The 15451-nt window shown below is 41.9% G+C and overlaps 1 protein-coding gene across 1 annotated transcript in view; it reads left to right on the forward strand.

Annotated features, from left to right (window-relative positions):
• Nucleotides 1-9562: 9562 nt before the first annotated feature.
• Nucleotides 9563-15451, forward strand: part of ITGB8 (integrin subunit beta 8) — a 43817-nt gene continuing 37928 nt past the window's right edge. The window contains exon 1 of the mRNA XM_041466691.1: nt 9563-10111. Coding sequence (XP_041322625.1) covers nt 9982-10111 — 130 coding nt within the window. The 5' untranslated portion in view covers nt 9563-9981. The remainder of the gene's footprint in view (nt 10112-15451) is intronic.

The following is a 15451-nucleotide window of genomic DNA, read 5'->3' on the forward strand; positions in this document are numbered from 1 at the left end:
TTAACTCAAAATCATTGTTCCTTATTCACAGCATCTGTACTAGCTGGGCAGTACTGACCTCCTTCAGAGATTTTTTAAATCTATTATAAAGTTTTCATTTTCAATTAACTATCATTATTAGACAGAAGAAATCATTAAATCATTTGTTGGGAGATCTTTTTTGAATGCATCTAGAACTGGTAACTTTGCATGGTAAATGTTACACATTGGTCCTTGTATGAGGGGACCTCTTAGCTTTTCTCTTCCTTTTTTGTTTGTTTGGGTTTTTTGGGTTTGACATTAGAATATTGGGTATGGATCTGAATGAAAATGTGTGCTCTGAAGTGATGTGGCCAGCAAGAAAAAATGTAAAACTAGCAGAGAAACCACCTACAGCTTGAATTTACAGTTTGAAATGAACCCTTTGTATTACTAATGAACTTTTTACGATTTCTGTTATATGTTCATTGTAATGTTTTACATCCTGGAGTACAAAGAGCAAACAAAAGAATACATTAAGTATGAGGTATTTCAAGATAGAAAAATACCCTATACTGATATAGATTCAAATCATAGATTCAAAGAAATTCTAGACAACCAAAACCTGTTATTTCCTGTGGTTTGAGTTTTTAAGTTTAATTGTTATTTCCACATCCAGCTCCATTTTGACTTTCCACAGGATCTGATCTGTTTTATTTTTGGTTCATCCACTCCCCTTACAGGAATGACACCTCTCATATTCTGACAGGAACGAGGACTGACAAAGGGACAATGATGCTCTGAAAAATAAACAAAGAATCTACAGAGAACTAGTGGTTTCCACCCACACATGGGAAGGAGCTTAGTGACAGCGTTATCTTGGCCTCCATTGTAAAAATGAAAACCCGCAAGTAAACAGTAAACTCATAACTGTGCATTTTCAAGCTGTGATCATTGTGTATTTGCAGTATTCCCTAGAGGACAGTTAATATATAAGGTTAAGGATCTAGTCAATCTCCTTATGTCCTTTTGAGTGGTCCATGTGTCTATGTCATCTGTGGCAGGCACAGTTGCAATTGAGGCTATTACCTGGATCACACCTTTTGCAATCATAACCTCCCATGGTAGTTAGTAGGATAGTTTGTAAGGTAAGGAGCATGTCACTGGTATCCTCTCATTCTGCCTAAGGTGCTGGCTGTTCTGTCCTTTATTTTGATTTGGTACCTGTATTTTTCTGTTCAGCAAGGTAAAGTTTTAGTTTAATTTGATGCAATGCAATCTTTACTGATTTCAGAGTCAGCCAGGATACATCTGCAGATTAGTTTCATGTGTTCTGCTTTCTCTTCCAAAGCCAAGTCATATAATTCTGTTAATCACCTGTAGAAGTGTGGACACTTAAAAGACTGATAGAATTTAAATCTAGAAGGAATTGTAATGGCAATCTTTTCTGACCTCCTGTGTTGTACAGGCTATAAAACTTCACCCGGAAATTTAACATTAATGCTCCTGTTTCATCTATAGTCTGTCTCTCATACAACCACTGAGCCTTGAATTCAAGACCAGCCATGATGGAAAATGGTGCCAAAGAAGAAGTATTATCAGAAACATTTTTCTTCAAACACAATTAGAATCACTAAATCACTAAATCTGCAATCTGTGTTTCCCCTCATTTTCCACTCTTCCTTAGTGTGTCATGTCACGTGAGGATTATTTGCTGGTACAATATCACATTAACTAAACTTTAATGGAAAAAGTTATTAGCCTGGCTGTAACTTAATTTTGTAAAACACTTTCCATTTGAAATAAAAAGATACTCTCTGGCAAATCCTCAGGTAGCTGTGTACTGTATTCAAGTACATGCTAACAGTGTGGCCTTAATTTTCATCCTCAGTTCACACTGACTTTATATACTGCTGAACAATTCAATTACTCCTGACTGCTCCAGCTCAGGCTAGAACCGTCTGTTCCCACAAAATTCTCTGTTCCTTAGTAATACATTAATCCCATAGTCCCTCTCATGCCTTACCCTGACTTTAGTCACAGTTGGTACCAGATGCTTCAGCAGAGGTGGAAATCATCTTTAAAGGAACATGTCACAGTGTGGCTGCAGTGGAAATTTCTGTTCAGCCTTAGAAAGTGACCAGTTCTTGTTCTGAGGTACAAAAGGTTACCTTTGTTATGAACTTTTATCCTGGCTAAAGTAAAGGCACATACAATTCATATAAATATCTCATTTATTTTTAAATTCTACAAATTTCTACAGCCAATGAATTCCAAGAGTTACTTATATGCTATTTTAAAAAGAATCTTAGCTTTATTTTAGCTTAAAATATGAGCAGTAAAACCAATAACTACAGTTCCCCTGGATCCTGGAATTAGACAAGAGAAGACTTACTGATATGAATAAAAAAAATTTCAGAAGTAGAGATATCTTTCAGAAGAAGGGATGAATTTGTGTGAGGTGCTGCCCAAACATACATGCTCTTATGCCAAAATGAAAACATTGCCAAAATGAATCGTCTCAGGATAAGCAGGATGTAAGAGGTGAGAAGATATATATGCGGACACATATTTGAAACAATTACAAACATCAATATGCAATGTTTTCTTACTATTTCTAAATGTCCCCATCTGCCTCCATTCTTTCCTGACTTTGCACTAAATATTTCTTGATTTATTTTAGTTGTCATTTTAGCAGTGAGTCTAGAGCATCAACCTGGTGAGAGAGGGGAGAGGATATGCAGATAAACACCACACAGAGAGCAACCAGGCTGTAATGTGCACACCATGTTTCAAGACTGAGGATAAGATTAGATGAAATTCTACCAGAGATGTTCAAAACCTTTGATAATTCTGGAAAACCACCCACCTCCTGTCCATGTTCTGCATGTCTCCCACTTCCCCCCCCTCTGCCACACACACAGAGTTTGCCTGTGGGATTTTTCCACTCATTGGCCATTGGTCAATGCAGCAGCTTAGCTATGGGCAGGAAAAATGATTTGCACTCATCAATCACCCAGTTACCAACTTCTGCTTTTGAACTGTAGGACACTTTTGAGCTTGATCTATACAGGTTATTCTGAGATAGAAATTAACTTTAATTTCTATTAAACAGCACCAGTGCTGTTTATGAACCGTATCTTAACTTTCCCTTTCAACCTCTAACACCTAATTTCCTCAAAAGTTTCTCAGGAGGAACTTTAATCTTTCAGAAGTCCCAAGAAATATTTCCTACTTACTATCTACTGTATTCTACCTACTTTCTACCAGTTCCTTGTAAAACATAACATAGGAAACCTCTGGGAAATAACAAGTGAGCTAATGATTGTCAGGGGAAAATGTGGGAATTTTCTCTGAAAACTTACAAAAATGTCAGACCTACTGTACTATTTCAGAAAATTTCATCTGGACATTTGGTAACCCAAGGTCTTAAATCCAGGGGACAGAAAAGGGTAAAATTGCTGTGGAAGGAGGATGAGGAAGAAGATGCAAAGCTGCAGCAGCAGCACTCATGACCTTGGGACTCTGTTAGGGAAGTGAGACACAGAGAAGGAGTAGGTGGGGAAAGCAAGAGGCCTGTATCTGAGGATCCATTCAAAGTGACTGAGTGGAGGGAGGATGAGAAGAAAGAATAAAAACTCTTTAATGCAGATGAGGAATAAGGCAGAATGGGAGTAGTAGTTTTCAATGGGGAAAAAAAAATAAAAAGGAAAAAAAAATTTGAGGAAGAAGAAAATTAAAACACCTGAGGTGTAATACAGTGACTTCATGGGCACCTATGTTGGCTCTCAGCACTAAGTGGAGATTACATACCTTTTTCAAGTACCAGCGAGAAAGGTAGGAGACAGGTAACAAGAACTGAAGGAAATAGGTGGAGGTAAAATAAACACATGGAGTGCCAATGTTCTGTGGACAGTTTGAGCTTGCAATAATAACAACAAAAAAATGTGTGACTTGCTAAACTTTACAGTGGCTGTTGTTCCTCTGTAGAAATAAAAGTGCTATTTGTGCATGGCACAAACTATTCTGTGAAGTGTGTGTTTTCAGAGTTCAGTTGACTCAGCGTCTGTGGATCTATACCTACATCTATCAATATGAAACCTGGTTCTCACCCATCCTCCATAGAGCTGGAAAGCAATATAGCTTTAAAGATGCTATGACTGTTTTTGGGTGGGCTGCAGTCCTTTGTGAATATAAAACTAATTAAAACAATATGCTCTTCTTACTCTGTTAGTTACTGAAGGAAAACAGGAAAATGGCACACAGATTAGTAACACAGGGTCAGGTCTTCAGCCCTTCAGGCCAAAGTCCCACTGAAATTAGGTTAAGGAAGTAACTCTTCTGGCCTACTGCTCTTCTGCCTATTCCTTTTGGAAATCAAGCCATGGTGCCTGTGAGTACATGAAGTAATATCTGGAAAGTATTCATGACAGCATATAGAAGAATCCTAGGTAAATTTTATACTTCGAAGACAGACCACAGGGGACCTCACCTCTCTGAAGTCAGAAAGACTCAAAACAGTGCATTTGTCAAAAGCAAACACTTCTGTCTAAAATATCAGTTCTGTCACATAAAAATGTGGAAACACCAAAAAATCTTAGTGAAACAATGTTATTTAAAACTCTTCATGTGACAACAACTGAAATGTTCTTCTTTCAGAATACATCTGTTCAACTAAATATACTACTGGGGTTTTTTAGTAATTACTTCCAGAAAGAGATTTTTAGACCATTTCAATAAACAACTTCAGCTTTGACCACTTGTTACAATACATATTTGTATGGTTTTGAGTATACTAGGGGGACTACATAGATCATTTCTTATGCTTTCTTGTGTCTAGAAAAATCAACCTATTCTTTCTTAAACAGAGGACAGGGACACCTTCACTAAGGCCCCCCAAGAGTCAATATACAGATCAGCTGTCTGCACTACAGATCTCTTTGGAAATGAGTGTGTAGAACTTAAAGCACTGGGTTTAACATAGTAAACCCTGAACAGAATGATACCTTCTCACCTGTGAAATGACTGCTCTTTCTGTCTCAACTGCTTGCTGACCATTTCTGCTGAGAACCCATCTGCACGGGCTTTTTTCTTCTTGAATAATCTGAAGTATCTCAGGTTTATTGTCTTATAACACAAGTCTTCTTTAGTGGACTTGTCAGAAGCACTGAAGTAGACAAGGATCATGCTCAGGGATTTCAGGAGGATTACATACACTATTTTTAATATAAAAATTTTACAATTCAATTGGTTATATAAACAAGGAAGAAACATATACCAGCATGGTATTGCAAGTAATTTTCTCAGAAAAGCAGAATGGAGAAATTTATGCCACATAAACCAGAAAAAAAAAATTTTATAGTTAAAGTTTTCCAAATAAATTATGAATTACAACAACACTTAGATGCAGTACACATAAGTCACCAGGGTGAGTATATGGAAAATAAATAGTGGTATTCCACCCATCTCTGCATGACATTGACCAAACTGTTAACACTGAGAGGGTAAATGCAAAAAGGTATTGGTTCAGATGGGGCCAGATGGTTTCATGAAGGCTTACAGAAGTTGCAAACCTAAGTAAGGTTTGTAAATTCACATAAAATGTCCACCTGAAATCAATGTAAGCCTTCACAAAAAAATTAAATAGATTATTGGGCAATGTGGATTACTGTTTTACAGTAAAATGGACCATTTTCTTTTTGTGCCATGTACATCAGGAAGTTCAATAGCATGGGCTGGTAACTAAGGTAGGTATTAATGAAAAAAAATAATGAAAAATACTATTTTGGGGAGCAAAGATTTTGCTAGTTTGGAAACTGGCATTGCCAGTTGTTACAAGAACTGAGGCTAGAAACTAAAAATAGTGTGCAGAGGTTTAATATCTTATAAGGAAATGCATCGCATTTTCTTTTTCAGAATTACAAAATAAAAGCACATTTTGTTAAAAAAAAATGGGTATTGCATTAGGCAGCTGGAATTATATGTAGAATTTTTCTGTAAATAACAAACAGCATAGGTGTACTGTTCATAGTCTGCACTTCTGAGGAAAAGGCCTATGACTTCTTGGCAATTGTTTTTGGGAATAGTCATTGATTTTGAATTGTTCAATCATTTTTAATTGATGGATTATAATGGATTTGCACTAACCTTTTTATATGAAACAGATGCAGTTTTAGATTCAAATATTGTAGAAAGAAATGAACCCAAGTGATAGCAAACGCAATTGTATCTGACAGACAGGCACATGATTCTTTTAGTTAGTTATACTGCAAAAAAAATCAAATTTGTATGTCAGTGGGATCGAGTGAAGCCAACAAATCCAAAATAATTACTGTACTTTTGCAGGATTCTATACAATTAAAATAGGGAAGTTGGAAGAAAGTAGAATTAATTTAACAATATGAAAATGCTGTTTACTGGGATTTTAATTGTGTCTAAGATTCCATGATAATGTAAGAAATTACAAGACCGGATAAATAATACTTTTTATTTTAAAAAAGCTTTGGTATTAGTTGCAAAATACCTGCAATCTTCCCTTTGCAGTCCTGGTTTGGACTCTCCCCCAAGAAATGGCACATTAAAGATGGTTGGAATTCATTCAACCAAAAAAGGAACATGGTTTTTGTAAGAAAAGTTTTGGGGTTTTTGACCAGCTTCAGTTAACATTCATTGCAGATGCAACATTTTCAAAGCTGTTTCCTGAAAAGAGAGACTATTCACCAACAATGTGATAGACTATTGCATTTTGTTTCAATAAAGCTAATGTAAATACTGGAAAGAAGCCACAGTTATAACACTTCAAGAAATTTAGGATACATGTAATATAATAACACACTTTCCACCACAAAAATTTGTAGAATAACTTAGGCTGGAAAAAGACCCCTGAGGCCCAACCATCCCTCTGCTCAAAACAGGTTCAATTAGTTCAGTCTGCTTGGGAATATGTTCAGCTAAGTTTCAACTCTCTCCAAGGACAGAGATTCCACAAACACATTGCTTCAAGGTTTCATAGCCCTGTGGACAGGACAATGGATTGAGACTTCAAATCCATTTCCAGTCGTGTTAGATTCCTTGTTACAGGAGTTTAAGAGTTACATACTCTCATATGTGACCTTGGATGATTCAGTTTCTCCACTTGCAAGCCTAGAATTATTATTCAAAACTCCCGCTTAATTATGTAATTGCATTATAAACACTGTCTAAATAACAATATATTCAAAGATGCTATCACTGCAAAGTAAATGCTTTTAAGTCCTTGGATTTCACCATGAGAAGAATGAAGCTAAAGAAATAGGGCATTTTACATAAAGTAGCAGACCATACTTTAAACTCTTATAGCAGCCTCTATACACTGAGGCCTAAACTATTGGTCTCTTCAGCTCTTGCCTTTTTTACTGGTGACTTTATTCAGAGTGCATAAATCTCACCCAACACTGGCATCCTTTTTGTTATGTTTTCAGCGTTTAAGTTAATGACCAGAGTGGTTTTATTTGGTAACCTTATTATCAGATTTTATATGAAAATTATCCATTTTTGTTCTTCCAAATTAAACTGCAGGTATTGGCTCTCTGCCCAGAATACAAAATCCTTGCATGATCTCATCAGAAGTAGTGCATGTAATGACTGATTCCTACTTGCATGATGAACAGCCTTTGCTTAGAAACTCATAAGATAATTCATGCTGTTGAGAACACAGCCATTTTCTTTATGCTGCTTATGATAATTTACATTCTAAGAAATAGTTTCATATACAATATATCTGTATGGGATATCAACTTTATTGTTCCTCCCATCAGCACCACTTAGACTACGCAGGTGAAAAATCCAAAATAGAGAGATCCCAGTTTCAGTCCTGCTGGCATTTTGTTTAAAGATATTTCCTCGAAGTTCTTGATGTATCATCTGAATCCTTTTTTTCAAGATACGTTTGAATCACCATAAAATTGCAACATCATGATCTGTAAAGTACACATTACAGTACCCAACAGGAGTAAACTGAGTTTAGTTCACCAGTCACCAGTGTATCTTATTTCAAATAGTAACTGAGTTCTCAAGGGACATGTAGCTGTCACCTACAGTGTTTGAGACTATGGCCTCTGAAATCATAAAGCTTTTAGGTAAAGAATGCCACAATATTTGAAGTCCTGTAGATGCTACACTTCTTTCTGAATGTCATTGCATATGGCTTTCTCACATCCCATATCCCCATTTGGGCTATGACCACTCAAGGAATGATAGTCAGATGTCTGCAATGGGGAATTTTTCCAAAATGAAGCAAAAAAAGATGATACATCATTTAAAAACTCCCAAGAGTGGGACCACGAGATTGCTACATTGCCAGCTCTTCCTCACCACTCTTGAACAAACCCACCGTGCTCAGTTTCTGACCTCTGACATTCTGCTTCCGCAGCCCTTTATTTGTTAAGGCAGTGAAACAGCACATGATTTACACTGGTTGCATTTGCAGGATTTATTAAACTTGTACCCTGCATAGGATACATAGACTTGGATGCAGCATAGAGATCCTTTTAGGACCCTGTGCGCACTGTCATCTGTTGCCGGTATCAGAAATTAAGGATGCCACAGGGCTGGCCGTCAGAGACCCGAGGTCGGCACACCTAGCAGCGCATCCGGGCGGGGCCCGGCCACCGGCGTGTGACAGGGCGAGGTGCCCAGGAGGGTTTTACCTAGCGGGAAAGCGCCTCCACCCCCAGCCTCCGCGGGGAGCGGTGCCCTCTCGGGGAGCACAGGGACGGGAGCTGCAGGGAGCTCCTCCGGGGAGCGGAGCCGGGCGGGGCGGGGCGGCGGCCGAGGTCGCACCTTGGCCCGGTGGGGCTTTCCTGGCCCGCACGGGGCGGTACTTTCCCGACATGGTTAACCTTTGCGGTACTCCCACTGCGCCCGGAGGGGTGGAAACTCCGGGCAGAAAACATTCGGGGAGGGCGGTAAAGGAGGGGAGGTGGTTCTAGATAGTGAAGTTTTGGCGGCCGCACCAGGGGCCGGCGCGCTACTGCCAACGGAACGCCCCGGGGGAAACGGCGGCGTTCCTGGGGCCGCTGGGCAGCGCCGCGGGTTACGGAGGTGCAGACAGCGAGGGTCGCACAAGCAAGCGGCGGTGGGTCACATGGAGCGAGGGCCGGGACAGCCGGCAGAGCGACGCGGAGCGGCTGCCACAGGGCCAAAGCGGCGGGCGAGGTGCGGAGGAGGCAAGCGGCGCAGCGCTCTGCCCGCGGCCTTCGCCCGCCTCCCCGCCCGGGGGCAGCGGCCGTGCCGAGCTCAGGGAGCCGCGACCCAAGCCGCCGCCGAACAAAGGCGCGGGCGGGCGCAATGACTTCACCGCCGGGCCCGCCCCCGCACTCCCGCCCTCGAAACCTGCCCCGCTGCCGTCTCCTGGCAACCTGAGGGGACCCGCGGGCCCGGCGCGCACCCTCCGCGCTGGGGCCGCACAGCGCCGCGCAGCGCTGCCGGCCGCGGTCTCCGGCCCTCTCCTCCCCGTCCTCAGCACACCCCGTCTTCCCGGCGCGGAGAGGCGGACCGGCGGCGCCTCGGGACGGCGGCGGGCAGCGCCCACCTGGCCCCGGCGGGGGCGGGCAGGGGGCGGCCGTCCCCGCCCTCCCCCGGCAGCCGCCCTCTTCGCCCGAGGGAGGTGCGGAGCCGCCGCCGCCGTTCCCCGCGCGGTGCCAGGAGCCTGCCCGCGCCCCCCAGGCAGCGCGGGCGGCGAGGCGCCCCTGGCCCGCCGGGCTGGAGGCTGATGGCGGGAGCCAAGCTCCGCGCTCGGCCGGGGCCCCTCTGCCGCCGGGGGAGGGCCGGTCGTGGCGGGGCGCGGGGGCGCGGCAGGCGCTGCCCCCGAGATGCGGCGGCCCCCGCCCGCCCCTCCGAGCTCCCTACCTGTCCCGGGCCCGCCGCCGCCCCTCCCCCGGCCCCGCCGCCGCCCCCGCGGGGGCCGGGACTGAGCGCGCCGCGGCGCCGAGACGCGGCCCCGAGAAGAGGGCGAGGGAGCGGGAGCAGTGCCGGCCGCGGCGCATGATGTGGGTGCCGCTGCTGGCGTGCCTCACCGCGGGGATCGTCTCCGTGCCCAGGTGCCAGCGTGGCCCCGGAACCTTCCTCGGGGCGGCCCGGCTGCTGGCGGCCGTGCCGGGACTCTGCCAGCGCTGTAAGTGTCCGAGCGCCTGGGGCTGCTCGCTGTGCCCCGGCTGGTTGGGGCTGTGGCTGGGTTTGTCTGGCGTGGGGTCGTGCGGGGGTGGGGGGCTTGCCTGGGCCCGGCGGCTGCCTTGGGGCACAGCGCTGACAGCTGGGACCGCCCGGCGCCACCGGCACTCTCCGGCCGGGCGGACGGTACCTGCAGGGAGAGCCAGGCTGGAGCGGCTCCTGTCCAAACCTCACACCGCCAGGGCCAGCCCGTGGTTTAACTGCTCACAACGGGGACGTCCGCCTTTAGGGAGCCGTGGTAGGTCCCGGGGAGCCGGCGGGACTGTCGCACTCCAGGGTGCTGCGGGTCCTGGAGTGCACCCTCCGCAACACTCCGCGAAGCGGCACGCGGACTCCTCCGGGGGACCCGAGCTAGGGATGGACAGTTCTTGGGGATGGTTACATTCTGTTTTACGTCGTTTATATGGCATGCAGTGGCAGGGTTAAATAGGGATAGAGCTACTAGAAGATTGTCTTCTGTTTACCTTGGGATAACGTGCATGTTGACAGTTCCCCGGGAGCTATGCTTTTTGGCTGAAAAAGGCTGTGCTAGATGTGGGTAACCCCTCGCGATGTGGGATTGCTTTTCAAAGCCCCCAGCATCAGTTTTAATGTGTGCAGGCTGAGGGGAGTTTGTGCAAATGTACCTTAGATAGTGCAGCAGTTGACAGAGCAAGCAGGTTAGTCAGGTATTTCATAAAGATCTTATTTAGCTACAAGTGATCATAAAAGCAGATCTGGTTGTCAATTATCTTTCTGCATTTTTTTTCTGCTTGTGGAATAATTGGCATTTCCCAGCTTAAGCCTGGAGCTGATTTAAAATGTTAACATGTAACCTCTGAAACTGAGATTTACAATGGAAACAATGTATTAGTCTTAAATTCTTTATTGCATATGTGACAAATTCATGCCTAATTCAGTAGGATTTGCCCAGTGCTATTAAAAACAATTGAATAATTTGTTAACTTTCATAGGATAATTTATTTTACTTTTTTGGCTTCATACTTTGAATTCAGAACCAAACTAAATGTCAATAGGAAAAATAAAATATATTATTAAATTTCTTATGAAACATGACATCTTGTATGTAGTATCCCAGATTTTTTTTTAATGCAGTGCAATTGAGTTGAAAGGCTAATTGAAACTTTATGAAGAGGATGGTTCTGTGCCTGAATGCAGCGTTGTTTTTGCTCATGACTGTATTTCCTGGGTACACACTAGTGCAAATAATGCATCAGGAGAGAATGCCACAGGAGAGGTTGTGCATGGGGCTTTTGTATGCCAAAGGATGCTTGCTGTCTTTGTTGTGCTTCATAGTGAAAATATATATGGGCGATGCGTCATGGGTTATTGTGACAACAGCTCTCAGAATGGGCAGACTGTAACTCACATAGACCTTGTTTTTTTCCTTTTCATTTGAAACCTCTGCTAATTCATGAAAGCTGAAAGGCACACTGAATTCTTTCCTTCATACATAATCACTTTACAGGCTACAGCCGCAGTTGAAGCAAGAAGAGTATTTTGTTTTGTTTTTCTGTGAATGAACACATGAAATTTTTTGTTATTATTAATGTTATTTGTGATTTTTACATTTGGCTGTGGTAGCCAGTACAGCACCACCTGGATTCTTTGAATGTCTGCAGGCTGCTTTGAGAGAGACTGGGCAGCAGCTCCATGTACAGATATTTGGCAGCATGGCTTTGTTCAAGCCGCCACTCCTCTTTGCATCAACAGTGCTGGGCATGGAGAAAAGCATTGTGCTGTTCCTGTGCCATCAGCAAATCCAGTTTATTTATGTGCAGAGTTGGCAGAACCTGCACATCTGTTGCACTGAATCTCCAGTTCTAAAAGAGACTGGAATTAATATGAAATGTACATGGAACTCAAATGTATTTCATTCATATTGGAGCGTTTGTGGCTCTTCCAATTGAAAAATTGAGGGCTTGATACTACCTGAGGTATTTGTTCTGCAAACTGCAGTTTGAGATGTGAGTCACTGCTTGGGGATAAGTAAAGGTAGAATTTGGCACAGGGTTTGAAGTTACAAGGAGTGCAGAAGGAAATCTCACAATGCTGTAAATGTGCAATTCCTAAATTACAGGTCCTGTAAGCTCAGATAAAAAGAGTAGTGTTGCTGCCTTCTACAAAGAGTCCCTTGTTCAATAAGTCTCACCAAAAGGAAATTTGCAGTTCAGTAAGCCAATTATAACAAACACCTGACATAAGAATCAACCTAGTTCTGTAGGGATTTCTACAGATCCCTACATTTATGTCTGAGTATTAAACTTGACCAGCTCCTAAAGATGTAAACCAGTGAACTGAATAAAAGCAGGAGTCTACAGCAAAAGCGTGTGTATGCATTGTGCTAACCAGTTGAGTGAGTGCTCGCTTCAGTGAAGACAGTACTCTTGCCTTGTTCAGAACCCAGCTGCTGAAACTTATTTTTTAACTGCTGTATAAGCACATGAGTTATGTGGGGCTTAAGTACTGAAGAATGACTGATTAGTCAGGGTTAATAGATGACATTGGTTCAAATCTCCAGTGTCCCAAAACCAGTTATAATAATATTAAAATCTGAAAACTAAGGTATTTGGTGCTTTCCAAAATACCCAGGGAGTTATTCCTCTATGAAGCTTAAGTAAACAGAGTGTACTTGTGATGTGCAAACAGGGATGGGATGGAATGAAAATCTTTATCTCTGAATTAAAAGTTGGAGAACAGTCACACAGCAATTCTCTTAGATAGTTGTGATTGACAGGTCTCTTTAAATACCGACTTTAAAAGTTTGTATTTTCAGTCTTCTTGAGAGTGTCATTTGGAAAGACCACTGGGGAAAGTAGGGGATCTGTGATCATGAAAGGGTCAATTGTTAATTGATATATGCCAATAGCATGACTTTTGATTCATTAATTTTCTCCCATCAAGGTCTTTGGTGCTTCATCAGTCTTGTCACATCAGATTTCCATGTGATCCCTCTAGTAAGAAAGTTTTATAGACCATTACTCGTGTTACTTCTCAAAGGAGTAAGAAAAGCTATTCAAACCACCCATAGAAGTTTTTGAAGAGAGGTGATCAGGAAATGTCCCATGACACACACACAAGCGCACAAAAAAGTCTGAAATAAAAGATTCATCATGATAGCTTTAATTGGTGTTTGTCTGTTAATTCTCTTGTGTACCCATGCGGCCCATTTTCTAATGAGACTCAGTGGAAGAAGCTGAGCTGTATGGAATACCCAACACTGAGCCAGTTCAGCTTTTCCTGAGGCTTAAAACAATCCAAGAAGAAGAGAAAACCCATTTTTCATTTCCTGAGTCTGCATGGGTGATCTGCTCCCTAGGGCTAATGGGCCATCTTTGGGAAAGCCAACCTTTTGGGAACCTTTGGGAACCAGCCTTTGGGGGAAAAACACCTTGGGTGTTTGAGAGGGCTGTAAGTTGCAGTTCTGAGGAATAGTGAGGGAGACGTTTGTTTATGTGTGCATTGCTCAAGGAGCACATTATGCCAATAACATGCATACATTTGCTTTGCAAATTGTACGCTTCTCATAATCTGTTGCAATTTCATGTCTCTTCGGGGGGCTTATGTGGTAAGATTTTTTTTTTTATTTTATGGTTTTTACAAGTTGAATGAAACTCATAGTTGCATGTATAGTGTTTACAATGTTTGTATGCTGCAGGTGTTTGAGATCAGGCTGGGAAAAGAGATGAGAGGGGCAGTTTATGAGCTAGAAGAGCAATAACCATACTCTTGATGCTCTGGAAAGGTTGTCTCTGTTATTTTGGATATGCTGTTGCTGAGGAAAGTTGTCAAGGCAGTCTGAAGATTGCATGCATCAGAAATACTCTCTACAGTTTGAAGAGGCAATTGCTTCTTTTTGGGCCTTTAAACTTTCAAGGACTGGAACTGCAACAACTGAGAAAGCAAAAATTAGACCCCATTAGTCAAGAGGCCTAAATGAATAAATTCGATTTTCCATACAATCTAATTTACTTCCCCAAACCATCGGAAAGATGTCAGAATGTGAACTTCATGGAAGCTAAAGAAAATCTTAATTAAATGACCCCCATTCCACAAGTGGATATTAAAATGTCAGATTATAATCTCCCTTATACTTTATAGAGAACTTAAATGCTGGCAATATTTTTCAAATCCCTATGAATAATTTGTGATGACTTGTCCATGTTATGTCTTGAGTTTGGGACAATTAGAACTAATTACTAATTACCATAGGAGAGGAAAAATGGAAGATATTTTATTTACAAATTGTGTAAGTTAACATGGGCTGCTGATATTTATCAAGACTTTCTAATAACAGTTAACAGTTGAACTAGAGGATTTAAAGGATCTTTTCCAGCCTAAATTATGCTATGATTCAAGGAGGTACTTCTGAACCTACATGTGCCTTTCTTATTCTCATCTCTGAAAAGTTCCCCCACTTGTATGGAGGTGGAATCATTCAGGACAAAAACTCAAAGAGGAGAAAGAGAAGCCTCAGACATATAAACTCAAGTTTTTCATATAAATATATATCAGTGCAGAGGATTAGTGGTGGACTTGGCAGTATTGGGTTAAGCACTGGTGTACATGATCTTAGCAGTCCTTTCCAACCTAAATTAATCTGATTCTCTCCTATGATTCTGTGAATAGATCTGATGTAAGAAACATTAATCTTAATGTATAAATTAAATCTACATTACATTTTTTTTCAACAATGTATATTTTAAAAACAATATAGAAAAAGTGTACTTTCTTAAATCAGGATAGGTGCATCTAAGGCAGTGATTGGGATTTAATGACTTCTGTCAGGGTAAGAAGAACAAGTGGAATAGCTTGGTGTTCTGACCTGTAAAGTTTGCTTAGTGTTCTTAAAATATATAAATGGCATTAAAGTCATATGTTATATTTTCAAAACTTATATATGTGAACTATTTAGAGCTTTTACTGTAACTGGTAATCCAGACATCTTGGTATAAATTTGACTTCTCATGATGAATTTACTGAAAAGAGAAAACTGAAGAAGGATATAGCTTCCATTTTGTTAATAAACTTTCTGTGTTTTGGGGTTTTTTTTAATAAAATTCTAAGGCCTCGGTGCTTCTCATTCTACATGCATCCTCCTTTTCAGCGAAATCTTGTTTTCAAAGTTCCTGTATCTCCTCTACTAATTGCTGTCTTCTGTCTAACTAGTGGAAAGATGTAATAATTCTTTCTCATCTGCTTCAGCAAACATAATTTTTGATGGACAAAGTAGGATATGGTCTGTTATTCTTTTCTAAGGACTTGAACTTCATTAATTTTTTTC

Source organism: Pyrgilauda ruficollis, unplaced genomic scaffold (genome assembly GCF_017590135.1).
Source record: "Pyrgilauda ruficollis isolate IOZ18807 unplaced genomic scaffold, ASM1759013v1 scaffold2, whole genome shotgun sequence".
NCBI lineage: Eukaryota > Metazoa > Chordata > Aves > Passeriformes > Passeridae > Pyrgilauda > Pyrgilauda ruficollis.